This window comes from Protopterus annectens, chromosome 15.part0 (genome assembly GCF_019279795.1).
Source record: "Protopterus annectens isolate FY-2018-M chromosome 15.part0, PAN1.0, whole genome shotgun sequence".
NCBI classification, from domain to species: domain Eukaryota; kingdom Metazoa; phylum Chordata; order Ceratodontiformes; family Protopteridae; genus Protopterus; species Protopterus annectens.
The window spans coordinates 133,821,760-133,845,622 of NC_056749.1; the positions used below are offsets into that span (position 1 = coordinate 133,821,760).

At 40.8% G+C, this 23,863-nt stretch overlaps 1 protein-coding gene across 1 annotated transcript in view; it reads left to right on the forward strand.

Annotated features, from left to right (window-relative positions):
• The window catches only part of NRK (Nik related kinase), a 2,110,367-nt gene that overhangs the window by 1,949,348 nt on the left and 137,156 nt on the right, over positions 1-23,863 (forward strand). Inside the window, exon 25 of the mRNA XM_044057244.1 lies at positions 3,650-3,793. Coding sequence (XP_043913179.1) covers positions 3,650-3,793 — 144 coding nt within the window. The remainder of the gene's footprint in view (positions 1-3,649; positions 3,794-23,863) is intronic.

Genomic DNA, 23,863 nt, shown 5'->3' on the forward strand with positions numbered 1-23,863 from the left:
CCTACTTTGTCTCCCTTTATTTGAGAACCATAATGGCAAAAAAAACTCCTTATTCCATACCCTCACTAGCTTTTTTAAGTATCCTATCTGCCACTTTATGAAGTGTTCTGCCTTGTTGTTTTTGTTCTCCCCAGCTCCTATTTCCAATAAAACAATGTCTTGCTATCTCTTTTAGTTCCTCCTTTTATCATTGTCATATCTTTCCATTTCAGTTTGTCTTTCTACTTGTATATCCTTAACTGCTTAGCCTTAAAATATCCCTTTAAGTCTGGCAGCTCCATGCCCCCTTGCTCCACTGCTGGGATCATCTTGTCCCACATAATGATAGTGCTCATTCCTTCGCACACAGAGTTCTTCAGTTCCTTATTTATATATTGCCATAATTTATCATCTGTTTGATAGACATATGCCTGGCTAACATACAGAATCAAGGGGACTAAAGGCATTTTCAGTGCCTTTAGCTTACTAACCAGATCCTTAACCATTAATCACCTCCTTCTTCTTCTTACCCTGATTTTTGCCTGAATAAACCCCTTGAATCCCTTATCTACATGCATCTTCTGCAACATTAATAAATAATACTCCTTGCCTTTACTCTATACATTGAAGGCCAGCCACATTTTAGGTTAATATAGTAAATGCAGCCACTGCCACATATATTCAGTTTTATCTTGGCCACTGTGTGACCTTTTTTGGTGCATAATCCTCCCTACAATTTCATTCCCATCCTATTCAGTAAATTGCATTTCATTACTAAGTATAAGGATGAAGTAACCTTTTTTGTTGAAAACGTTACACATTGAAATGTTTCCTAATATAACCCACTGTCATACACATAAGAACTGAATAAATATGCACGTATGTTTGTTTGGAAAAGATGTTACTGCATGAAGATAGATGCCACTATTAGATGGTTACCAGAACAAGCATTAACCAACCGAGACCTTGTGTGTTTTAACTCTCATACTCTTTCAACTGCTGTCTAAATGTATTCAAACTCTGTCCCCTTACAGCAGGGAACCAACCTGCATATATCTGATTTATCTCATTTTTTTCCACCCAGCACTTTAATTTGTATTTTCTTGACCTTCATTGTCATTCAGTTCACTGCTGTTACTTTTGCTTACACCTCACAGAGTTGCAGCTGCTTGAATGGTTTCCATTTCCTACATATCAGTACAATAAAGTCACCATAGCTCTCAACCTTTTAGGACAAGAAATCTGGACAAGGCCAAAAATAGTTGAGGGACAAAGGCCTAAAAACCTCCCATATAAACTTAGTTGCTAGAATAAAGGGTTTTCTGTTAGCATACATTTTTCCAAAGGATACGAAGTCTGAAACTTAAATACCATTATTTAGTGACTTTGATTCTGAATGATTTGTCAGAAAACCACAACTTTTATGAGGGACAGATCAATAATATGAGCCAAAAACTGGATACCTGAGAGGTATGGAAGTCACCAAGAAGGCAGTCTAGACAATCTGTAATGAATAGTTTCCTTCCTTTGTTTGGTGACTGGTTGGTTGTTCAGCTGAAAATGCCAGGAAATGAAATTGATAAACTTACAGGCCCCATTGATCTCATTTGTACTTCTGCTGAGCTTTTAACACTAGAAAAAGTCCCAGTACAGTATTTTAAAATAAAAAGGAAAAAGGTTATTGTAAGCAACATGTTGCTAACTGTTTTATTCATATCCTCATTTTAGAATCACTGCACATGACCCTTCCCCCCCTGCTCTCCATTTTTATACTGTTCAACACTAGTTTTCTTATCTACTTGCCCAACAGCAAAAACAGGATGTGTTGTGTAAAGTATAGTTTGCTACATACTGATATTAACTGATTTGTATACTTCGTAGCTTTTTAAGCTTCAAGAAGATATATTTATTCAGTGTGTGAAAAACCTTGACACTCACAAATGAAGCCTCTAACAAGTATGTACATCTACCCTCCCCGCAGAATCATTTTTGCATTTTCCCCAAGAGCAGAATAGTCTGCTTTCATTATTCATGTTTATTTCAATCTACCTGTATTAATAAACAGTCCTACTTGTATTTTCATCATTTATACTGATTTTCTTTTTCCAGGTCATAGTCCAAATCAATGCAAATATAACGCTTTTCTCATCTTCTCAAGTCATAATGTATTTGTTCATACAGTATTTTATGAAATTGCCTATTCTATTTCAGTTCCACTGTCCACAAAGTGGGACTTATGTATTGTAGCTCCCGCATTTAAATTGCAAGTCCAGTTCTTTTTCATTCCTTCTCAGACAGTTCGCCTGTAATCTCCATTGGCACCTGGTTTGATCCCAGTTCTCTACTGATTTTTCTGGTTAGCTCTATCATCATCTTTTGGAACAAAGGGTGGGTTTCCCTGGCATCCTTTCTTTTTGGGTATCATTTATTTGGTTGTTGCTTTGAGGATGAAGCCCCGAGTCTGTGCTTATTCAGTTGTTGCTAGTTAAATTACTTGATGTCTTCCATCCCCTACCAGTCTCTATAAATGTATTTGAACCCCCGGGGGAAAGAATCCAAATACTACAAAATACAATAGTTTAAACTCACTGACCCTCCCCTCTTTATGAAGTAAATGTGTGCCATTATTGCCTAGTGTAAACTAAACAGACATTTTTTTATAAATACTGTCTTGTTTCATACTCTCATCTCTTTTCCCATCTGTCACATTTTTGTTGGTATGATGGTATCTTCACAACTATTGGTCTGTGCTGATTTCTTAAGACTGCTTAGAACATGAACACAATGTCAATTCTCTGTTTGTATGCCCTTCTGTTGCTCACCACTTCATTTGCTAATATTGGATTTCATAAAGCTTATACAATCTGTTCCTTCTGGTTTCAAAGGGATGTCCGCAAATCTCAAGTTTTCCCTCTTTACTTGCTCTTCCAACTTGGCCACTTTTTGGAATAGTAGTTCCTGTTGAGATGTTTCATTTTTTTGTCAGACCCTCTCTCCATTATTTCCATTTCTGACTTGCCCAATATATCAAATTATTTAATTCTTTCTCTATTTTTTCCATTCTCAGTTGATTTTAATTCTACATCACTTATGCAAGCTGGCCATTTTTACAGCTGTCCATATGTATCTATTTTAAATACAGAAAGGCTTATTAGGCTAGAAAACTTGCTGACCAGTGGATGTCTTTCCAAAGATGAATGATGTATGGTATCTGTACTGCTCACTATATTTTGCATGGTACTGAGATGTATATAAGACTGCTGTTTATGGATGTTGCTCGGTGTATGTGTCTGAGCAGTTATCTAAGGGAATGTATTGTTTTCTGAAAGGTACACAGAAACAACGCTAATTCAGAGCAACATAATACTTGCTGTTTACGAATCTTTATTTTTACTATTTAATTTAATTGAGCCTTCATCAGTGTTCAGTATGTCAGCAAGGCATGTCTTTTAGGTTTTGTACATTTGATCTTTTTCTACATTTTGTCATATGTAATTCATTATTTTGATTGTCGAGTTTGACTCTGGATCTTATGTGACATATATGGACTGTTGTCAGTGTTTTAGCTATGTATGGCCATCAAGCCCATTTTGTGATGCACTTACCTTTTCATTCATGCGCGAGTAATTTAGACTTATTTAAAATTCTTCATTGCACTGTTTTTTTGTAGGTGTGAACCTTCTGGTGGGCACTGAGAGTGGACTGTGGCTTTTGGACAGAAGTGGGCAAGGCAAAGTGTATTCTCTGATAAACAGAAGACGTTTTCAGCAGATTGATGTCCTGGAAGGATTAAATGTTTTAACCACCATATCAGGTACTATCTACTGTTAACAGAAGTCTGACTTCCTCAAAATATCAAAAAAGAGGTCTCAAATTAATTTAGAAATTTCTATACCACATGACAACTTTGTACTAAGCATTTCAAAATCAGAGCCAGATACGAGAGATGTGTTTTTTTTGGTTTTCTTTGTGTTAAGTTGGGTTTCCATTCATGAACTTTGTCAAGAAAGATGAACCTTGATAGTTGTGCTGTCTGTTGTATGAATGAAAATCATTCAGGTAATTTCCTTTACTTGCAGCTGTCATTAGAAAAGTTTTCTCTGTCTTAGGATGCACAGCCCAACTGTGTGCTTCTGCACTTTCCATTTCATTATCTTAAATCATTACTAACGTTACCTGTGCTGTTTTGGACGAGAGCAGGGTGTTGCTTTGTGCATGTGCAGTTATTCCTTTTCACTTGGTCAAATCAGACTCCATGTCCCAGCGGTGAAGTACAGAGGACACTGCGTAAGGACATACAGCTTGAACAGGCAATCACTAGTTAAGGGGTATAGAGACTATAGGAAAAAAATATAGTTTCATATATATATATATATATATATATATATATATATATATATATGTGTGTGTGTGTATACACACACACACACACACATATATATATATATGTGTGTGTGTGTATATACACACACACACACACACACACACACACACACACACACACACACACACACACACACACATATATATATATGTGTGTGTGTGTGTGTGTATAGATATATTTATATATATATATATATATATATATATATATACACACACACACATTTGTGTATGCCTGCATTTATAAATACAAATGCAGTTTATAAAATTATACACGTACATGTGTTTGTGCTTCTAAAGCAGTGGAAAATGGTTCATTAAGTAAAAGTTATTTTCCATTACTAATATGTTAATCAAGTAAGTCTATGACAGAATAAAAATAACCTAATTATTTTCAGGCTGGACACAGAATAGAAGTTTGTGACAGAAAAATAACTAGGTTCATAGGTTGGTACTAGGCTATCAGTCCTAGGGCCTATACAAGCCTAGCCATAACAATTCCCTGGCTATTTCTTCCCATACTATTTACTTCCCTGGACTCCTGTCTAGCAGGGCGACTGACTTGATCCCCGGGGTGAATTTCCTTTCTCGCATCCAATCATTGTTGCTTTTAAATTTGTCTTCATCTCAGATGCGGAGTATCTCAAAGCAACATTAATCCATAAGCACGTTCTCTGTCTTACTTCTGTGCTGTATCTCGCACCACAAAATGAACTACAGGGAAACAGTTAAGAACCTTACTATTCAGATAACCTGAACTGTGGCAAAAAAAGAAAGAAAAAAATAAATCCATGGGACTGCACTGCAAGAAGTAGCCAGTTCATCTGTGTAAAAGGGAGGACACCATTTTATGTCAAAATGAGTAATATTTTAATTTGCAGCACAGTCTTATACAATATAAATAAAGATACACCACAGTGGTTTAACCTGTATAGCTAACTGGATTCTGAAATAATGCATGTTCTCACTCCCACAGACAACCTTGTGTTGCTCAGGGTCTAATGCAGGAATGGTTAAGGAAAGGTGAATTTAACCCAAAAGATGAAAGGTTAATATTGGTGGCCCTGGATAGTGGATGAAATACACATTGGTTTACAAAGTCCATTGAACATGTTGAAGAAACAGACAAATACAGGTTCTGTAAAACAGAACTGGAAACAGTCGAAAATCTTGTTACCATGTGTGATACACTAATGGCAGAGGGCTTGTATACTGGAAGGCATAATTATATGGCAAGACTGTTGCATTGGCAATTGTACAAACATTAAAATATTAAGGTAGCTGAGAAGCAATGGAAACATGAGCCACAAAAAAATTATAATTAGTGAAAACGTTTATTTCACACGGGATCACCCATTACCAACAGTTAAAAAAAATAGAAGCAAGAAAACCAGATATAGTAGTCTAGGTAGAAGGCAAAAGTAGCATTAAGTGCTGAAATTGGTACACCCAGTGATTACAGTGCCTTATGTACATAGAGAGACACAAAATCATGATTTGCAGGCAAAAATGAAGGCAAATGTCAAAAAAAAATTCATTGTGGAAGAAGGATAACCAGACCATTCCAATGCTAGTAGGAGCAATGGATTCATAAAAAAATGTAGTCATATTTAGATATATTACCGATAAATATAACTCTGTATGAATGGCAGAAGGTGTCAGTTCTGGGTAAATTGCGGGAGTTGCGAAGAGCACTTTTGGCGAACATCAAAGATTGAAACAATACTAATTTCATGAACTTTAATAATTCCCTTCATTACCTTCATGGTATTAGAAACCCAAAAGACTGAGAAATTAAAATTGGATACACGTATAACTTCAATTCCTTTAGGAAATAAAAGGAGAATTGTTGTCAAGGGATGTATAAGTCTTTGAAGATGTTACAATGCTGCAGGAACTACACATTTTGGAAAAAAAAAATTGTACTGTTACTTCAGTGATTTTTAGTAAGTCCTATTCCCATCTCTGTAAAGCCATAGGCAGGCTTTATATACCTGTAGTGCTAGCACAGATAAATGTTTTTCCTCTCCAGCCCTCATAAGTGCCTTTGACTACAGTCCTTGGCAGGCTGTGGCCTCCTTGCTGTTCTGCCTGAGCTGGTCACCTAGCTGTCAGCCAGAAGACTCTCAAATGCTAAACTTAGACAACACCCTCCAACTGGATGGGCAAGAGTCAGTAATGGATAGTCATTACATTTAGATTCACACCACACACCCCAGCTCTTCCACTGAAAAGCAGGGAAAAAAAAGCATTTCCTTCTACTGGCACACCAGCCAGGTGACCAGATGCACTCCAACCACCCCCCTGCCCCAGCCATTCAGATCCCATTACTTTGTCCTGCCTCTGACTCTCCTTCCCACATTTCATTACAAAAAATATATTTCTTCTTTTAAAGTGTAGCAAACTGCTTTGTTACAAATGTAGCATATATTTGATACAGTTTATACCCTGTCTGCACTGAGTGCTACAGCACTCTGGTTTTAGTTTAAAAACAAACCGAGACAAGAGTTTTTTTTAATACTTTTAAACTGTAGCTAATTGCTACAGTTTAGACCACATACTATGCATTACAGGTTTGACCACAAGTGCAATACTGGCTTTCAAAAGTGAGAAAGAGAGATCCGAATTGGCTGATCGCCCCCCCCCCCACCACACACACACACACACACACACACACACACACACACACACACACACACTGCACCCTGAAAAAAACAGGCTAGTATGTTTATTGTAAAGCCAAAGTAATAGCAAGAAACTAAAAATTCTATATATTGCAGAATAACTCTAAGTAAATGTTCTGAACAAGGCAAGTCAAAAAAACCTACATATTCCACACTATAACCATAGGGAAGTATTCTGAACACAAGCGAATAATATATATTTCACACAATTTTAAACTAAAAAATTGTTCTTAACACACATTTCATATTCTGAGCACACACATTTCATGACATAGCATAAGTTCATTTATACTGTTATATAATTAGAAATGGGCACAGTAAAAAAAATACGTTTTCAGTTTACTTTCATTTTGATTTGATGCTATGAATAATTATCTAGTTTGATATACTATTTAAATAAGTCACTACATTTCATCTGGTAATTTATGGTAATCATAGGTTCAGGTTTTAAGAATTCCATACTGCAGCATTTTCTCACATCTGTCCTATTTTTAAGGTAAGAAAAACTCTCCACAAATATATTTGACATTGATATTGATAGTACCCTCTGCAATTACCAGATATAGTACTGGCAGCTCAGGTCCATCTCTGAAAATCTTCTGCCACCTTTCTCCTGGTGATAAGTATGTGGTGTAGAGTTCTTGGAGTAGGTGCTTGGTTGTCAAATACTACTGAAAAAGATAGTCTGCATCAGTGTCACATTCAGTACATTAGTGTCCTGCAGACTGAGGGCAGTGTTCATATTCAGTATGTCACTGTGCTGCAGAATGAGGCCAGTGGTCACGTTCAGTATGTCAGTCCCCTGCAGACTGAGGACAGTGGTCATATTTAGTATATCAGTGTCCTGCAGGCTGAGGGCAGTGGTCACATTCATTATGCCAGTGCTTTGCAGACTTAGGGGAGCCATCACTTTCAGTACAGTGTCCTGCAGACTCAGGGAAGTGACCTTATTGAGTGAACACAAGTCGCAGTTAAATCTTTCTTTGACAGATTAAAGTACTTCTCACTAAAATCAAACTACTTTTCCAAGTAATTAATTGTGGCCTCCAAGAGCTCAGTGAAGTCTCTTTTCAACTTGTTGCAAAATGTACTAATGAGTTAATATGTGCTCTAAGTTCTCTACAAAGAAAAAGTCTTCAGCTCTTGTCTGCACTTTTTTCTTTACAGAAACCATCACTGAAAATATTACCATGGCTGTAAGTTCTGATTTTTCATGTGTGTTCAGTGGCCATGGTGGTGCAGTGGTTAGCATTGTCGCCTTACAGCAAGAGGTTCTCCGGTTTGATTCTTGGCTGGAACTCCTTTTTTGCGGTGTCTGCATGCACTTCCTGCGGTTGAGTGAGTTTTAAAGACATACACGAAGGTGTGTGCGTGTGTGTGCCTTCTGTGAAGATTGGGTGCCAGGCTGGCAACTCGACACCGTAAAAACTCCACTGCCAATTAGTCTGCAGACCGGTGATCCACTGTGGCGACCCCTAACCAGGAAAAGCTCAAAGATGTTGCTATACATATGTGTTCAGTGAAGTCAATGAAAGCAACACACAGAAAAAGTCCAAGAAGTACTGGAGCAGTGTAGGCAATATACTTTCTCCATACTGATTGTCTGAAAAGTATTGCCATGTCTTCTTTATCTCCAGCAATGAGAGATACTTAACTGCTTTGTCAGTGGCTGGAAGGAGTGGCAGTCACCTCAATGGCACATGCATCAGATGATTTCTGAATTCTATGCCACAGAGCCCAAAAGGCTTTCCAATCTTTGCTCCTTGTTATCTGCCCCATGACATAACTGAACAGTTTCATAATGAAGACATCCATGTGTAGTCCAAACTATTATAAGAAATGTAATACTTACTGCATGGGACATCCAGAGTCTTCAAATCTAATTATCTTGAGTTCTGGTCCTTTAAGGTTTGGGTTTCTGATACACTTTGCCATCAGGCGAGTTGTTTTGGATTTCAGACTAGCAGTCTTGTGTTCCTCAATTGCCTTGTGTCTTGTTACATAATTTCTTCTCTTTTATTATTGGGTTAAGTCCCAATTTACATATTTATTTCTTGTTGGAAAGTATATTGCCTGTGTGTGCATTCTTTTATATATTGTTTACAATGTTAGTATTTCTATTGTTAGAATGATGTTGAACTAGATGCATATATTTCATTGTATTTATTTCACCATCAAATAGGTTTTGAATGCTTATTTTAGCCTGTTTATGTTTATACATATTTTATATTATGTTTTTGTGGGATGTTATAAGAATTTATTATTTTTTTGGTTGTTTTTTTTGGGGGGGGGGGTTAACGTTGGGTAAAATGCTGTTTTGAGCAGCACTTTTAATATAATTAGATAATTGGTAATTTAATCACCTATATAAATAGTGAGTTTATTTTAGTTTAACATTGTCTGATGGAGTGACATCGTGCACTCCGAAAGCGCTAATAAAACTGTTGTTTCCTTTGGATTTTGGACTGCTCTCTACTACCTCGCCTTTGTGTTTTCAACAGTTTTCAACAGTTTGTTTCTGTCTTTTGAAGTTAGTTTATAGTCCAAACTATTATAAGAAATGTAATACTTACTGCATGGGACACCCAGAGTCTTCAAATGTAATTATCTTGAGTTCTGGTCCTTTAAGGTTTGGGTTTCTGATACACTTTGCCATCAGGCGAGTTGTTTTTGGATTTCAGGCTAGCAGTCTTGTGTTCATCAATTGCCTTGTCTCTTGTTACATAATTTCTTCCACCATGGGTTACTAAAAATTCCTATTTGCAGTAGCTTTAGAATGTTTTCAGGTCACTGTGTTTCTGTCCATTCGAATTCCATTTTCAAAACTTTGTCACTTGCACATTCTCTTGTTGGTGACAGACTGCAATGGAACTGATAACGTCATTCTTGAATGTTTACTTACCTGGTAAACAACACATTTAACAGAACCATGTTAGGATACTATAACTTACTTAAAGTAATCACTGAGTTTATTTTGTGTACCAGTCTAAAAATGGTTTTCCTGTACATGCACATGTGTATGTAAGGAAGAACTGAAGAGCAAAGCATGACATTGCAAACTTGACTGATCCTTATCCTTCAAGTGTATTTACACATTGAAGAAGGGCATTAGCCTGAAAGTTTTGTGGTTGTACTGCTTTTTGAATAAACTGTTATAGATCTCCTCAGCGTTTCTAGCTGCTGTGGTTTTTTGTTCTTGATTTTGGATTTCATACTTCTCCAGAAGCTGTTGACCTCAGTGTTCATCCTGTTTGTTGCCGTTTTTATAGCTGGCAATGACTCCTCATCATCATCTCTCTCCCCCCTTTGAAGACTCAAGCTAGTTTTTCAAGTGACCCTTGAGAAATGTTGCTCGAGAGGAATGGGGCCTGTCTGGGAATACATTAACGCATGCCTTGTCCTAACATCCCATCTGCATTGACATTGCTGACCCCACTACGTTGCTGCACTGTCTTGTCATATGCCTGCAACCTTAGGCTCCATCTTAATAATTTGGAATTTTGCTGTCTGGCTGTATGTAGCCATGGATCCCCTCAGATTCCTCCTGCCTCTTACTGCAGATACTTAGCACAATGACCTCCCTATCATAGTAAAGTTTCATCTCATTAACACGGTACAGTTTCTGCCCCTGCTTAGCAGCTCTACCATGTAGGTAACATCACTGACCTTCCTTACCACTTTGAAGCATCCATCCCAAGCTGTCTGCAGCTTATTTTGTCTGACAGGAATGAGAACCATAACCTGCTGTCCCACAGCATACTCTCAGGCTCGAGCATTCTGTCATACCAGACCTTTTTCTGCTAATGGGCTCTTGCCAGGTTATCCTGGGCTAAGCCCATGAGCTCCCTAAGCCTTGTCCTGAGGTTTAGGACATATCCTTGTGGGGTTCACACTCGCCCTCCCATTCATCACAAAAATCAAAAGGCCCCCACACTATATGCCCGTACAGCAATCCAAAGAGTGAAAAACCTGTGGATTCCTGGGGTACCTTTGCATATACAAACAGCAGATAGGGCAAATGTTTGTCCCACTCTCTCTTAAACTGGTCTGCAAATGCCTGTAGCATGGTCTTTAGTTTAACCTCTCCACAAGACCATTAGTCTGGGGATGGTAGGGGGTGGTCTTTCAGTGCTTCAACACAGCACTTACACAGACAAGCCAGCAAGTTTGACTTGAAATTGACACCTCTGTCAATCAGTATTTCTCTCAGTATACCTACCCTGCTGAAAATCTCTAGCAAAGTATTTGCCACCTTCTCTGCTCGACAGAGGACAGAGCCATCACCTCAGGATATCTAGTAGCATAATGTACTACCACCAGGATATTCTTCTTCCCTGTGGAACTTGGGGTACTCAGAGGCCTACAATATCCATAGCTGCCCTCTAAAACAGCTCCTCAATCACAAGAATAGGCATTGAGGAGCTTTGACCTTGTCTCCTGCCTTGCCTACATTTTGGCACTGCTCACAGGATCTGCAGTACCCTGTTACATTCTGGCAATCCAAGGAAATAAAAGTTTTGCATAATATGCCTCACTTTGTCCATATGACCTGCAAAAGGAGTGTCACGGGGTATAGCTAGAAGTACCGGATGGTAGGCTCTGGGCACTACAACCCTCAAGGACTCCCTCAGGGGTCCACTCTATATGCAGTAACCCTTTTTTCCAATATACAGACTCCCCTTTTCCTTGAGGATCAGGTTTTTCCGTAGCTACCTCCTTCAAGCCCCTTAGTGTAGGCTCTGAGAACTGAGCCTGTCTCAACTCTTATCTTTGTGACCCTTCCCAGGTCTACTTCCACAGGAAGTCTGGTATCCTCTGACAGTGGTGACTCATTGTCAGCTTGGATTTTACTACTCACCTCTGCCCTTGCAGTCACTCTGTCCAAGGGAACTTCAGTACCAACCAGCAGCTGTTTCACCTTCAGGCTCACTGCTACAGGGTAGCTCCCTCCCTTAAATAGCTGCCTTACCAACCCTAGCTTTCAGGTGTGGGTTCTGTCTAGGTCTCCCCTAGGCTACCGGACCCACATGCTTGTCTCCAAGCCTAACTGCATGCACACAAGGTACTGCATTATCAAGATAATTCCCTATCAAAACATCTGCAGGGATATCCTCAAACACACCTACTTGCTTGCTTTCTTTTCCCCCCTCCCAATCAAGGTGAACACTGGCCAAAGGCATATGGAACGGGGTCATTCCTAAATCTCTGACTGGAGTGGACTGCCCAGGCAAGTACTGGTCCTCTTTAACCGCTGCAGGCTTCACAATGGTTATGACAAAACTCAAACTGCCAAAGGCAGATAAAGTTCAAATGAAGAAAAAAAACACACAATAGAGCCACAGTCCACAGCTATCCAAATTTTACTGATGCTTCCTAGTACAGTGGCTGCTTGCCTTCCAGGGAGCAATCACATCTTTCAGATAGCGTTGCTTATATAATAACCTTAATTATCCAATTACAGACAATTTATTGGAACATATTTGCCCCACTATCAAGTGTAACCCGTTGTTTAGATATTGTAATATATTTTAAATATTTTATCTTCTAAAACTTCCCCACCATCAGTTGAACAATAAATATGCACTTTGAAAATTGAGTTCAATATATTAATCATTATTATTTTACCTATTTAGTTGCAATGGGTAAATCAACACAATAAAAAACACACATTTGGTGTTATACACATTTAAATCCAACTGTGAATTCAAACCATTGGGACAAAGGGTTTTGTAATTAATAATGTATTTGGTCTCCATTATAAATAAAACTTCCACAAAATCTACCCCCTGTACGGAATATGGTTTGGCCAATACACTAAAAAAGAAACTATTTGTTAAACCAGCATGTTCAGAATGAAAATGTTGGGCAACGGGCTCTCTAACCTACCATTTCTAATGTCTCCCAAATGCTCCCTTATTCGCTTCTTCACCACTCTTTTAGTCTGCCCGATATACCATTTAATAGGTTCACAACCACATCCTATGATATATACTACTCCACACTTGTTGCAGTTAAAAAAAAAAATCCACAGCCTTATATTTCTTACCATTGATACTATTTCCTGCCAAATTTTTAACCCTGTCACACACCTTACATCTTCCACAAGGGAAAGTTCCCATCTGTATATTACCCTTATAACTTCCCCTTGACTTCAATAATTCCTTCAAATTAAGGAACCTATTTAGGGAAAAATGTTGCCCATACTTTCATCTTGTTTAACAATTGCTGAAAATCTAAACAGCAACTCCCTCAAATTTTTGGTGAAAGGGAAAAATCTGTTAACAAAAAACAGGCTTTCTTGTGCCTCTCCATTTTTCTCCCTCCTAAAATTTCCACTACCTCCCTGTCTCTTGTGATGAACACCATCCACATTGCAAATGCCCCTTGCTTTCATCTCTTCTTTTTTTAATTCTCCAGAGAATAACCCCCGTTTCAGCTTGTTAGTAACTTTAATGACCTCGCCATCTAACTGCATTGTATCAAACGTATTATGAAAAATATGCTTGTATTCCCCATATGGGAATAAATCTATCAAATGTGGGGGATGCATACTATCTGCACAAAAGAAATTATTCACTGCTGATTCTCAGGGAAGTTGTTCAGTTTTTGGACATTGTGTATTTTGTGGGAACAGCAGTGAATAATTTCCTTTGTGCAGATAGTATGCATCCCCCACATTTGAAAACAAAGAAGTACTCCTGCATACCATTACTGGACATGGTGTTTAAACCATTAACATTAAAATGAAACAGCTGCCAGTTTAGCCTTGTGCCCACAACACACTCCACATCTAAGCAAGGCAAGAAAAGGAAACAAAAAAGCCAATATAAAGCATTACTGTTACCATAACTAGTAATGCACTCTGTATCCCACAGTTGAGAACAAATACACCCCCCAACAGCAGAACAGCCAATATAAAATCTGTAAGCACTATATCCAAAGCACTACATTTTACTTCTAAGACTTCATTAAAAAAATAAAACAAAATGTAGATGGAGAGCATTATGGGTGCTTAAGCCTTAAGTGTTTGAAAACCACGGTCTTGAAGCCAGAGTCTTGAGTACCTTGTAGCTCAGACTGCTGCTCACCATCAAACTTGAGTATGAGTTCCAGCAAGCAGACATGGGGAGGAAGCAGGAGGAGGATTGTAAGCATAGAGAGGGGAGTTTTAAGGCTAGCAAGCCAATGGGGAATTTAGGGTAAGAAGAGGGGAGTAGAGGTTTAGGGTAAGAGAATAATGAGTCAGGTAGGGAACTGGGTGGGAGTTTCAGGGACAGAGTTTAGGTTCTGGTAGGACTATATAGTTTTATAGGTAAGGTATGGGGAGGGCTATATTGAAAAGGGCGATGGGCTAAAGGGAGTTCAAGCACTTGTTTTTTCAAGCAGATGATGTGAGCAAAAATATTCTGTAAATGATATTTTATTTTTTTTTTTTTACTAGGCAAGTACACTGGTCTGAAGACCTTTTTCAGGCATGAGTTGGGGCACAATACCAAGTGCATAATAATTATTTTACAATAAAAATAAACAACTAATTATTTTACAATAAAAATAAACTTAACCATCGACTTATAATAAAGATTAACAATTGTTATTTCATTTTGTGGAACGCACCAATGAGTGCTGTATCCATGTGTAAAACAAGTACTAACCTTTAACACCAGTTCTCTAGAGTTGCTGTAGAGAGTGAGGGTGGTTAACAGAGTAAAAAATGTTGTGTGTGATCATTGGAGTATTAAATATGTTGTGTGAGATCATTGGAGTATTAAATATTTCATGTGCGATCATTGGAGTATTAATATGTCATGTGTGATCATTGGAGTATTAAATTAGTGTTCATTTACAAGGTGAAAAGTGAGAATTAGGCTTTGCTAAGCTTGTATTGAACAGAATGTAGGTCTAGTGAGAAACTATAACCATTTCTGGCATTTAAAAGGGATAGCTGCTTATCCGGGTGGACCAGATCTGTGACATTAATGCATTTCCTTAAGATGGTTTAAGAATGATTTATGGGAAGTGCTGCACTGTTGAGCTGTCTCTGATTTTTCTTCTTTTTTTCCTGTGGGGTGAATTCTGCAAAAGATTTTTCGGTTGTAGCTAATGTGTATGAGAGTCTTACCAGACGATCATTGGCCTAGCTGAGTGAGTATGTGGTGCTTCTGAAATGGAAGAATGTTTTCAGTGGTAGGAAGTAATCATTTATTATAAAAGTGATCATATTTAGGAAGGAATGTAGATGTTGTACAACTTGATAGTCTAGCAGTGATGCTCATTATGTAAACTTAAAATAAGAAGTTTTATTCATCTGTGTCTTCTGAAGTATGTCTAGAGTCTGTGAGGAATGAAATTCCAGAGTGGAGAGGGCATTCCAGTTTTGGTAGTAAAGCTTTTAAGGCTATGGCTTGCCTGGCTTCCTTTGTCAGTGAGTAAGACATTGTATAGATTACTTTACACTGGCTTAGAACTTTTAGAGTAGCCCTCGACTGAGTTAACCAAGGTATTTTTGTTGAGTAACAATATAAAGTGGCAATCAGGGTCTAGTATATTAAGTGACTGTGCTGAGGATACCCTTTTATTGGATGAAAACAAAATTACATTAGTTTTGTGTGTGCAAGGCCAGTCTCTTAATTTGTATCCAAGTCCAAAGGTGATTGAAATAATTTTTTCAAGATGTTTCATTCTCAAGTAGAACTGAATGTTCTTGTGATGACTGTCATGCATATAGACAGTTGATGTTAGGCAATGACATGAAAAGTCATTAGTAAATAAAGAGAAAAGAAGGGAATCCTGAGGAACATCAATATTTGTAGTGGAGGTACTAGAGTAGAGATTTTGCTGATAGTAAATGTTCAGTTTTAAGGTCATTTGAAAGCCAGTTGTACATAATGACATAATCTACGCATTTTTATTTTTTGTTTGAGGAGTTCATGGTATACACACTTCAATGTCATTTCTAAATAAAAAAAAAAACAGTGCCTGTGAATTTGCCATTTTCATACTGGAATTAATGTCATTTGTCAGCAAGAAAATAGTGTTAGCAGTTGGGCTTGAGTTTACGCTGTCAGTGAAGATGTCATATTGAGTGATATATTGCATGATTTGATCAATTTCTTTCAAATATTTTTGCTATCAGATCAAGGTTAGCACTAGGGCAGAATTATTCTGTTTTTTGGAGTGCCAGTTTTAGGTACAGGGATTATGCTTGTATATTTTAATTTTATGAGAATAATCATAGCATTAAGGGATAGGTTAAAGATATGGGCCAGAGGAGAGGGCATTGAGTCTACACCTCATTTCTAGTGGTGGGTAATATAGAAATTATCATGATGGTTTGATAATTTGCTAAGTAAATTTTTTATTTGATTTTTGATAACAGATCTGAAATTCAACTGTGGGTAATTTAGGTGAGAATGTAGTGGTTTGAGTGGTCTAGGGAGTTAGTTTGATTGAAGTACTTATGGTAAGATTAAGAGGGACTGCATATGTCAATATTCCTAGGTTCACAGATTGATCTGTGAGGGTTTTTAGAGTCCTAGCCCTGCATACCCATGAACTTTTTAGCCATTGTTAATTTAAGTATGGAAAATCCTTAGCTGAGTAAAACATTTACTTGTTTTCTCTGTCCTTAAAGGGACAAAGGTGCTAAACCAGCAGAGAATTTGTGATGTTAAGTTGTCTATCTCGCCTTCATTCTTGCTGGATGGGTTCGGAGCCGACCTCGGCTCCGACTCGGCCACTCTAAAGCTCGAGAGTTGGTTCCACCGGCTCGAGGCTCCCCTTATATCCCACAATGCTAGGCGAGAGTTACCTCAGATCTCGTTTGCCGCTACAGCTTCGAGGTTGGTTTTCTACCGGTTCCTGGTAAGTTTTAGCTTTTTCTATAAAAAGTTACTCTTGTTTCCCCTTTTTTTAGTTTAATTATTCCTAAATTAGTGTAGTTTATTAAACTCTATCCCCGAACCTATTTTCTTCCCGTTTCTTGTCAAAAGAACTTTTAGTTCTTCCCTTGGGCCTTTGGCCTTCCCTTCCCTAGGGAGTGTTTGTGTAGTGTACTACTGTTTGTTGTACTTAATTTTACTATATTTTTAATATAGTTGTTATTTTGACAGGGTATAACTGGTGTGTTTGAGTGTGTGTTTGTGTTCACCAGTTAGGCTATGTCTAAAGAAGCAAAGGTCTCCGGATTCAAGAAGTGTGATGCGTGCTGTCAGAAAATGTCTCTGACAGACGCCCACACTTCTTGTGTCTATTGTCTGGGGCCTTTGCACCTGCAGGACTCCTGTGCTGTCTGCCATGGCTTCAGCCCCAGGGTCCTGCAGGAAAGGAAAAACAAGCTCATATTGAGAGGCTTGTTGAAGCCTGAGGATTCCCTGTCTGTCTCAACAGGGAAGCCCTCCAAGGCATCGAGGTCTTCGGCTCCGGCTTCTGAGCCGAGACCTCAGGTTGTTCAACCTTTGCCTTTATCGGCTCCGGCTGGAGCCGATAAGACTCAGTCCACAGTTTCTGTGGCTCCCTCGGCTCCGGCCGGAGCCGAGGTTATCGAGGTACCCGTGTCGGCTCCGACAAGATCTTCGGAGCCGACAACCAGAAAGAGGTCTAGGTCACCTTCGCTTGGCTCCGTTCATTCGGCTCCAGGATCTCCCCTGCTGTCTGAACGGAGCCAAAGGTCTCATTCCTCTAGGTCATCGAGGTTGTCTGATCATGACCTTCAGAGGGTGGTGAGTCGACTACTCAAGTCTGAGGCACTGGCCCAGATGCTTCAGAGCCCGACTCATCAGTCGGTGCCTGTCCCGGTCCATCAACTCCTTCCTCCTTCGACTCTCTTGAGCTCGGAGCCGGGTCGTGTCGGAACCGAGACTGTGGTCACCTCGAGCCGAGACAATTGTCTTCGGCCCGCCGCCGCTCCGTTTTCTTCCATGGAGGAATCTCGGCGCCGGACTTCCCTCGTCGGCTCCGAGGGTGAGTGGCATCGACCCTTGTCCGACCCCTCTCCCTCTCGGTGCTTCGGCGCTGGTGAGTTCGGCTCCGACATCGCCTCGAGCCATCACTGTCGGTGCCGAGGGGGGTCTTTAGCTCCTCGGAGCGGGGACCTCTGGCTCTGCCTGACAGGGGTGCTTTCGAGGTCATGCGGAGTGTGTTAGAGCCTGGCTCTACTCCACAGTCGGCTCCGTCAGCCCCTCCCTCTATGCTGCCTCAGGGGAAGTCGACTCACTCCCTCATCCTGGACCGCAGAGAGCCAACTCCTCAGGAGCCCCCTGTGGGGATTTCATACTCTTCTGAGGCCTCTCCTGATTTGGCAGAAGAGCCCCCTCGGAAGAGGAAGTGCAAGAGGAAGCACATTGACTCACCTGAGTCTATCACGTCCGACACAGATCTGGATGATTCTGAGGGTTCCCCCCGTTCCCCTTCTGAAGATGTCTCATTTGCAGACATTCTGGAGATTCTTAAACAGAGGGGAAATTGGCCGGCCCTCAACCCTTCGGAGGACGAATCTGTGTATCTTGAGGCGTTTGGCTCTCGTCCTTCCACCTCCTGGGTGTCCCCCCCCTTCGCCCCCCTCATGCAGGTGGTTGCTAAAAAGGCATGGACGGCTCCTGATTCAGTGGACCCCACTCCCAGGAGACCCTCCAAATTCATCACAGCTCCAGCAGACAAGGAATTTTTATCAAAAGGAGTCTCTGTGGATGCTATGGTGGTAGCTGCCGCCACAAAGAAGGAACTGGCTGATCCTTCAGTGCCTGTCCATCCACCTAACAAGGAATCTAGGTCCATGGATAGGTACGGGAAGCGGATGTTCTCCTCAGCGACATTTACTATGCGTTCGCTGAATTACCTGTGCCATTTCACTTTCGCCTTCAAAGGGACTTGATCAAAGAAGCGAGTGAAATGCTTAAGGACCCTACAGCTGCGGGTTTCCAAGAAAAAATGAACACGCAGCTGGCTATCCTTAATTCTATTTCCAACTCCTCCATGCGCCTCCTCTCTTATGCGGCTGATGGAGCGAGCAGAGCCGCAGGAACAGGGGTAGCCTTACGTAGGCACGCCTGGATGCGGCTATGCAATTTTGCGGAACCTTTCAAGACGTCTTTCACAAACTCCCCTTTTGATGGATCATCTCTTTTTGGTCCACAAGTGAAAGAAACCCTGACTAGGTGCGAGACGGATGGCAAGACCCTTTCTGCCGTCGGAGTCCGTTTTTCCACTCCTTCGAGGCCTTACCCCAAAGGTCAGAAGGGGGGAAAGATGTGGTTCCGTAAACAATCTCAAGGGACTTCGCCTGACGCACAGAGTCGGTTCCCCGCCAGAGGCAGAGGGGGGAACAACAATGGTAGACGTCGCCCTAGAGGCAGAGGGGGTCCGCAGAACCAGGGCAATCGAGAAACGTCTTCCGATAAGCCCTTTCAGCATCCCTGAGGTGTTGCCCGACTGCCCATCTTCGGAGGCAGTCGGGGGAAGATTGTCACTGTACCCAGAAGCCTGGCTATCCTTGACAAAAGACAAGTGGGTACAGTCCATCATTTCCGAAGGTTATTCTATTCCCTTTCTTCGTTTTCCAAGTCGGTCAAAAAAATCCCTTCCAGATGTTCCACCCGCTCAAAGGGATATAGCAGCTTTGGAAATTTCAAAACTGCTTGCAAAAAGAGCTATTCAGCCAGTGCCAGCAGACCAACTAGGATCCGGAATCTACTCAAGGTTCTTTTTAGTTCCAAAGAAAACAGGGGACTGGAGACCAATTTTGGATCTCAGTATCTTGAACAGATCGGTCAAGAAAACAAGATTTCGGATGGTCACGCTGCAATCCATTCTTCCCTGTTGGGAAAAGGAAACTGGATGTGCTCTATAGACCTTCAGGACGCGTACTATCACATAAAAATGAACAGGCGCTCCAGAAGATTCCTCCGCTTCAGGCTGGGAACCAGTCATTTTCAATTCAGGGCCCTGCCCTTTGGTCTCACCACTGCCCCCCGGGTGTTTACCAAATGCATGGCAGTGGTAGCTTCTCACCTGAGACGACAAGGATTCCAGGTGTTTCCATATTTGGACGACTGGCTCCTCACAGCTCCCACCAAGCATCTCCTTTTGATGGCCAGAGATTACACTTTTCGCATCTGTCAAGAACTGGGTATCTCAATAAATTCTGAAAAGTCTGTTTTGTCGCCTTGTCGTACTATTACCTACATAGGCGCAAATTTAGATACTGTAAACATGTCTGCAACACTAACGAACCAAAGGATATCAGACATTCAAAGATTGGTGTCACTTCTTTTCAACAACAACAGAGCCAAGGCCAGGTTAGTTCTAAAGGTGTTGGGAATCATGGCAGCGGCCATACCTCTCCTCCCATTGGCCAGATACCACATGCGGATCCTTCAGTGGATGCTCTTTTCTCAATGGTCATACCAGGAACTTCCAATGTCTCACACCATTATGATCACGCAAGCGTGCAAAAAGCATCTCATGTGGTGGATGTCTTCCCCCCAGCTCCTGTTGGGGAGACCTTTTGTTCCACCTCCTCCGGTTGCTACTCTGACAACGGATGCCTCCCTGATCGGGTGGGGGGGGCATTATCAGGGCAGGACAGTCCAGGGCACATGGCAACCAAACGAATGCCACTTGCACATAAATGTTCTGGAGATGAGAGCAGTGCTTTTAGCGTTGCAAGCCCTTCAAGACTCTCTTCCCTTGGGAACGATTGCAATCCAGACAGACAATATGTCTGTAGTGTGGTACATCAACAAACAAGGCGGAACCAGATCATACCCCCTATGTCGAGAAGCACTCAGACTGTGGCAATGGGCGATTTCTTCTCAGCGTTTTCTGATAGCAACGCACATCCCCGGGAAGTCCAATCACATTGCGGACAAGTTGAGCAGAGCTATTCTCATGCCTCACGAGTGGTCTCTGAAAGACTCTGTAGTGAGAGAGATATTTCTCAAGTGGGGTCAGCCTTGCTGCGATCTTTTTGCTACTCCCCAAAACAGCAAGTGCAGAGAGTACTTCACTCTATTCCCTTTACCAGGCCAACCCAGCAGGGACGCTAGTCCAAGTTTGGCCCGGGGACTTCTGTATGCATTTCCTCCTTTCCCACTAATCTCTCAAGTAATACAGAAAGCTATCGCTCAGAAGGCCTCATTGATCCTCATTGCTCCTTACTGGCCTCGACAAGTGTGGTTCCCCTTTCTACATCGATTTCTTTTGGGCGACCGTGGAATCTGGACCTAGTTCCAGATCTTTTGATCCATCAGTCGGGTCAGTTTCATCGCTCCCTCCCCTCTCTGAACCTCACTGCTTGGTTCCTCCACTTCCAACCGTAGCCAGGCTTCCTCAATTATCTCACTCTGTTAGAGATATTTTGATAGCTTCCCATAAATCTTCCACTCGACAGATTTATTTGAGTAAGTGGAAACGCTTCTCATATTGGGCACAAGGAAAGGACATAGATCCTTTCACCGCTTCCATCCAACTAGTCCTTGATTTTCTAGCTGAACTCTTCCATGCAGGTTCATCTCCATCTACTCTTAAGGTTCAATTGGCAGCTATTTCTAATTTCCATGTTGGTATTTCTGAATCTGCCCTAATGTCCCACAAACTCTGCAAAGCCTTTTTGAAAGGAGTTTTTCTTCTCAGACCTCCTGTAAGAAATCCTCCTTCTCCTTGGGACCTAAATTTAGTTCTTGCTTCTTTGATTCTTTCCCCTTTCGAACCTGCAGCTTCATGTTCCTTAAAGTTATTATCATGGAAAACTCTCTTTCTGGTGGCTATCACATCAGCTAGAAGAATTTCAGAACTTCAAGCACTCAGTTGTCGTTCTCCTTACCTTGTATTTCATAAGGACAGAGTTTCCTTACGAACTAACCCGTCCTTTTTGCCTAAGGTGGTTTCAACATCAAATCTAAACCAATGCATTGACCTCCCTGTCTTTTTCCCGGAGTATTCAAATAGGTCTGAACAAAAATTACACTACCTGGATGTTCATCGTCAATTAAGGTACTACTTGGACAGGACGAAACTATTCAGAAAATCTGATCAGCTGTTTGTCTCCTATGCGGAAAGCAGAAAGGGACTTCCAGTTTCAAAGGTATCCTTATCCAGATGGCTAACATCTCTGATTACCCTTGTTTATGAGATTAGACACCAAAAACTGCCTAATAAACCTAAAGCCCATTCCACCAGAGCTTTGGCTACTTCTCTAGCCTTCCAAGACAGACTGCCTATTGACACCATTTGTGCAGCGGCTACTTGGGCGACTCCTCACACTTTTATTTCCCATTATAAGTTGGATTTAGCTTCTAGGCATAGAGCTAATTTTGGTTCCACTGTTCTTAGGAGTCTGTTCCGTTAGGCCACCCGGGACAAGGTGCTAGGGACGCGGTCCCATCCAGCAAGAATGAAGGCGAGATAGACAACTTAACATATAGAAGTTATGTTCTTACCATAACGCGTTCCATGTTAGTTGTCTTCTTCTCTTCTTCTTCGGCCCCACACTCCTTCCCCCTGGCCTGGACAGACCTAGAGGAGTTGTGATCGTGACCTCTCTTTCTACCACCTCTTTCTTAGCTATATGCTATTATGCATATTTCTTGTTTCAGGATGTAGGTCACCCTTCTTCTTCCTGTTGTTAGAGGTGGACTCTGTTATAGCTATTCTGTTTTATATTGTTACTATCATAAGCTGGGGTTAGCTTACAAACGAGATCTGAGGTAACTCTCGCCTAGCATTGTGGGATATAAGGGGAGCCTCGAGCCGGTGGAACCAACTCTCGAGCTTTAGAGTGGCCGAGTCGGAGCCGAGGTCGGCTCCGAACCCATCCAGCAAGAAGAAGGCGAGAAGAAGACAACTAACATGGAACGTTATGGTAAGAACATAACTTCTATTTTTTTTCTCCATTTATCCAAATTATATTGGAGTAGAGTAAGATAAGTACTGCTTTATGTGGTGAGGGAGAGAAGACTGTTACAAAGAAGTGGTATTCCCAGTGATACTGGTCAGTCCTACAGCATGTTCTGTTCATGTTGTAGAGAAATTAAGATTTCTTGAGTGGGTGGTTATACCGTGATTGGACTTGCAGATGTGTAGTTAGGTCTGAGAGAATGGGGACTCTTGAGGCCTAGATTGTCCCTCAGTAGCTTGTATAATAACGAAAAGAGAGACAAGGTTTTGAGATAGTCATTTAGCGAAAAACTGTTTTGGTTGTTCTAGTTGTGGTAAGTATTTGGACAGGTATGTACAGAAGGGGGGGGGTACTGCACTCGGTGATTATCCTAGTAAGTGCTGAATTCATTAGAGTGATCACATCTCTTGGCCTTAACACCATACCCTTATTAATGAATTGCTCAATGAAAATTGCCTTTGCTATAATAGTGAATGCATGGTGATCAGAGGACAGTTGTCCACATAGGTTCCCAGGTCTCTTAACTGCTGAATCAATTTTCAGTTTTCAGTGTGATAGTTACTACTGTACTAGATGATTATACAGTTTTTGGCATTTAGTTGTAGTTTGTCATTGTGACACCAGCTTTTGTATTGTCACACCAACATTATTCCATTAATTGGAGTTTGCTCTGTGTGAGAATTTGTGATCCGAGCAATGCTAACGGAGGACAAGGGAGTTAGTGGATAGAATAGTAGGGATCAAGTCAATTTAAGTTCCATTGCTGCTGCATTGTCAGAGGATTCTGAAATGTGTTTTTGATGTTATGTACTTAGGAGGATGGGTAGTAGTTTTAAGAGTCCAGGTGGAAAGGATGGGGTTATGATCACTAAGTGAGTTAAGGAGAATCTGTAGATATTTAAAATTTTCAAGGTTATTTATCAGA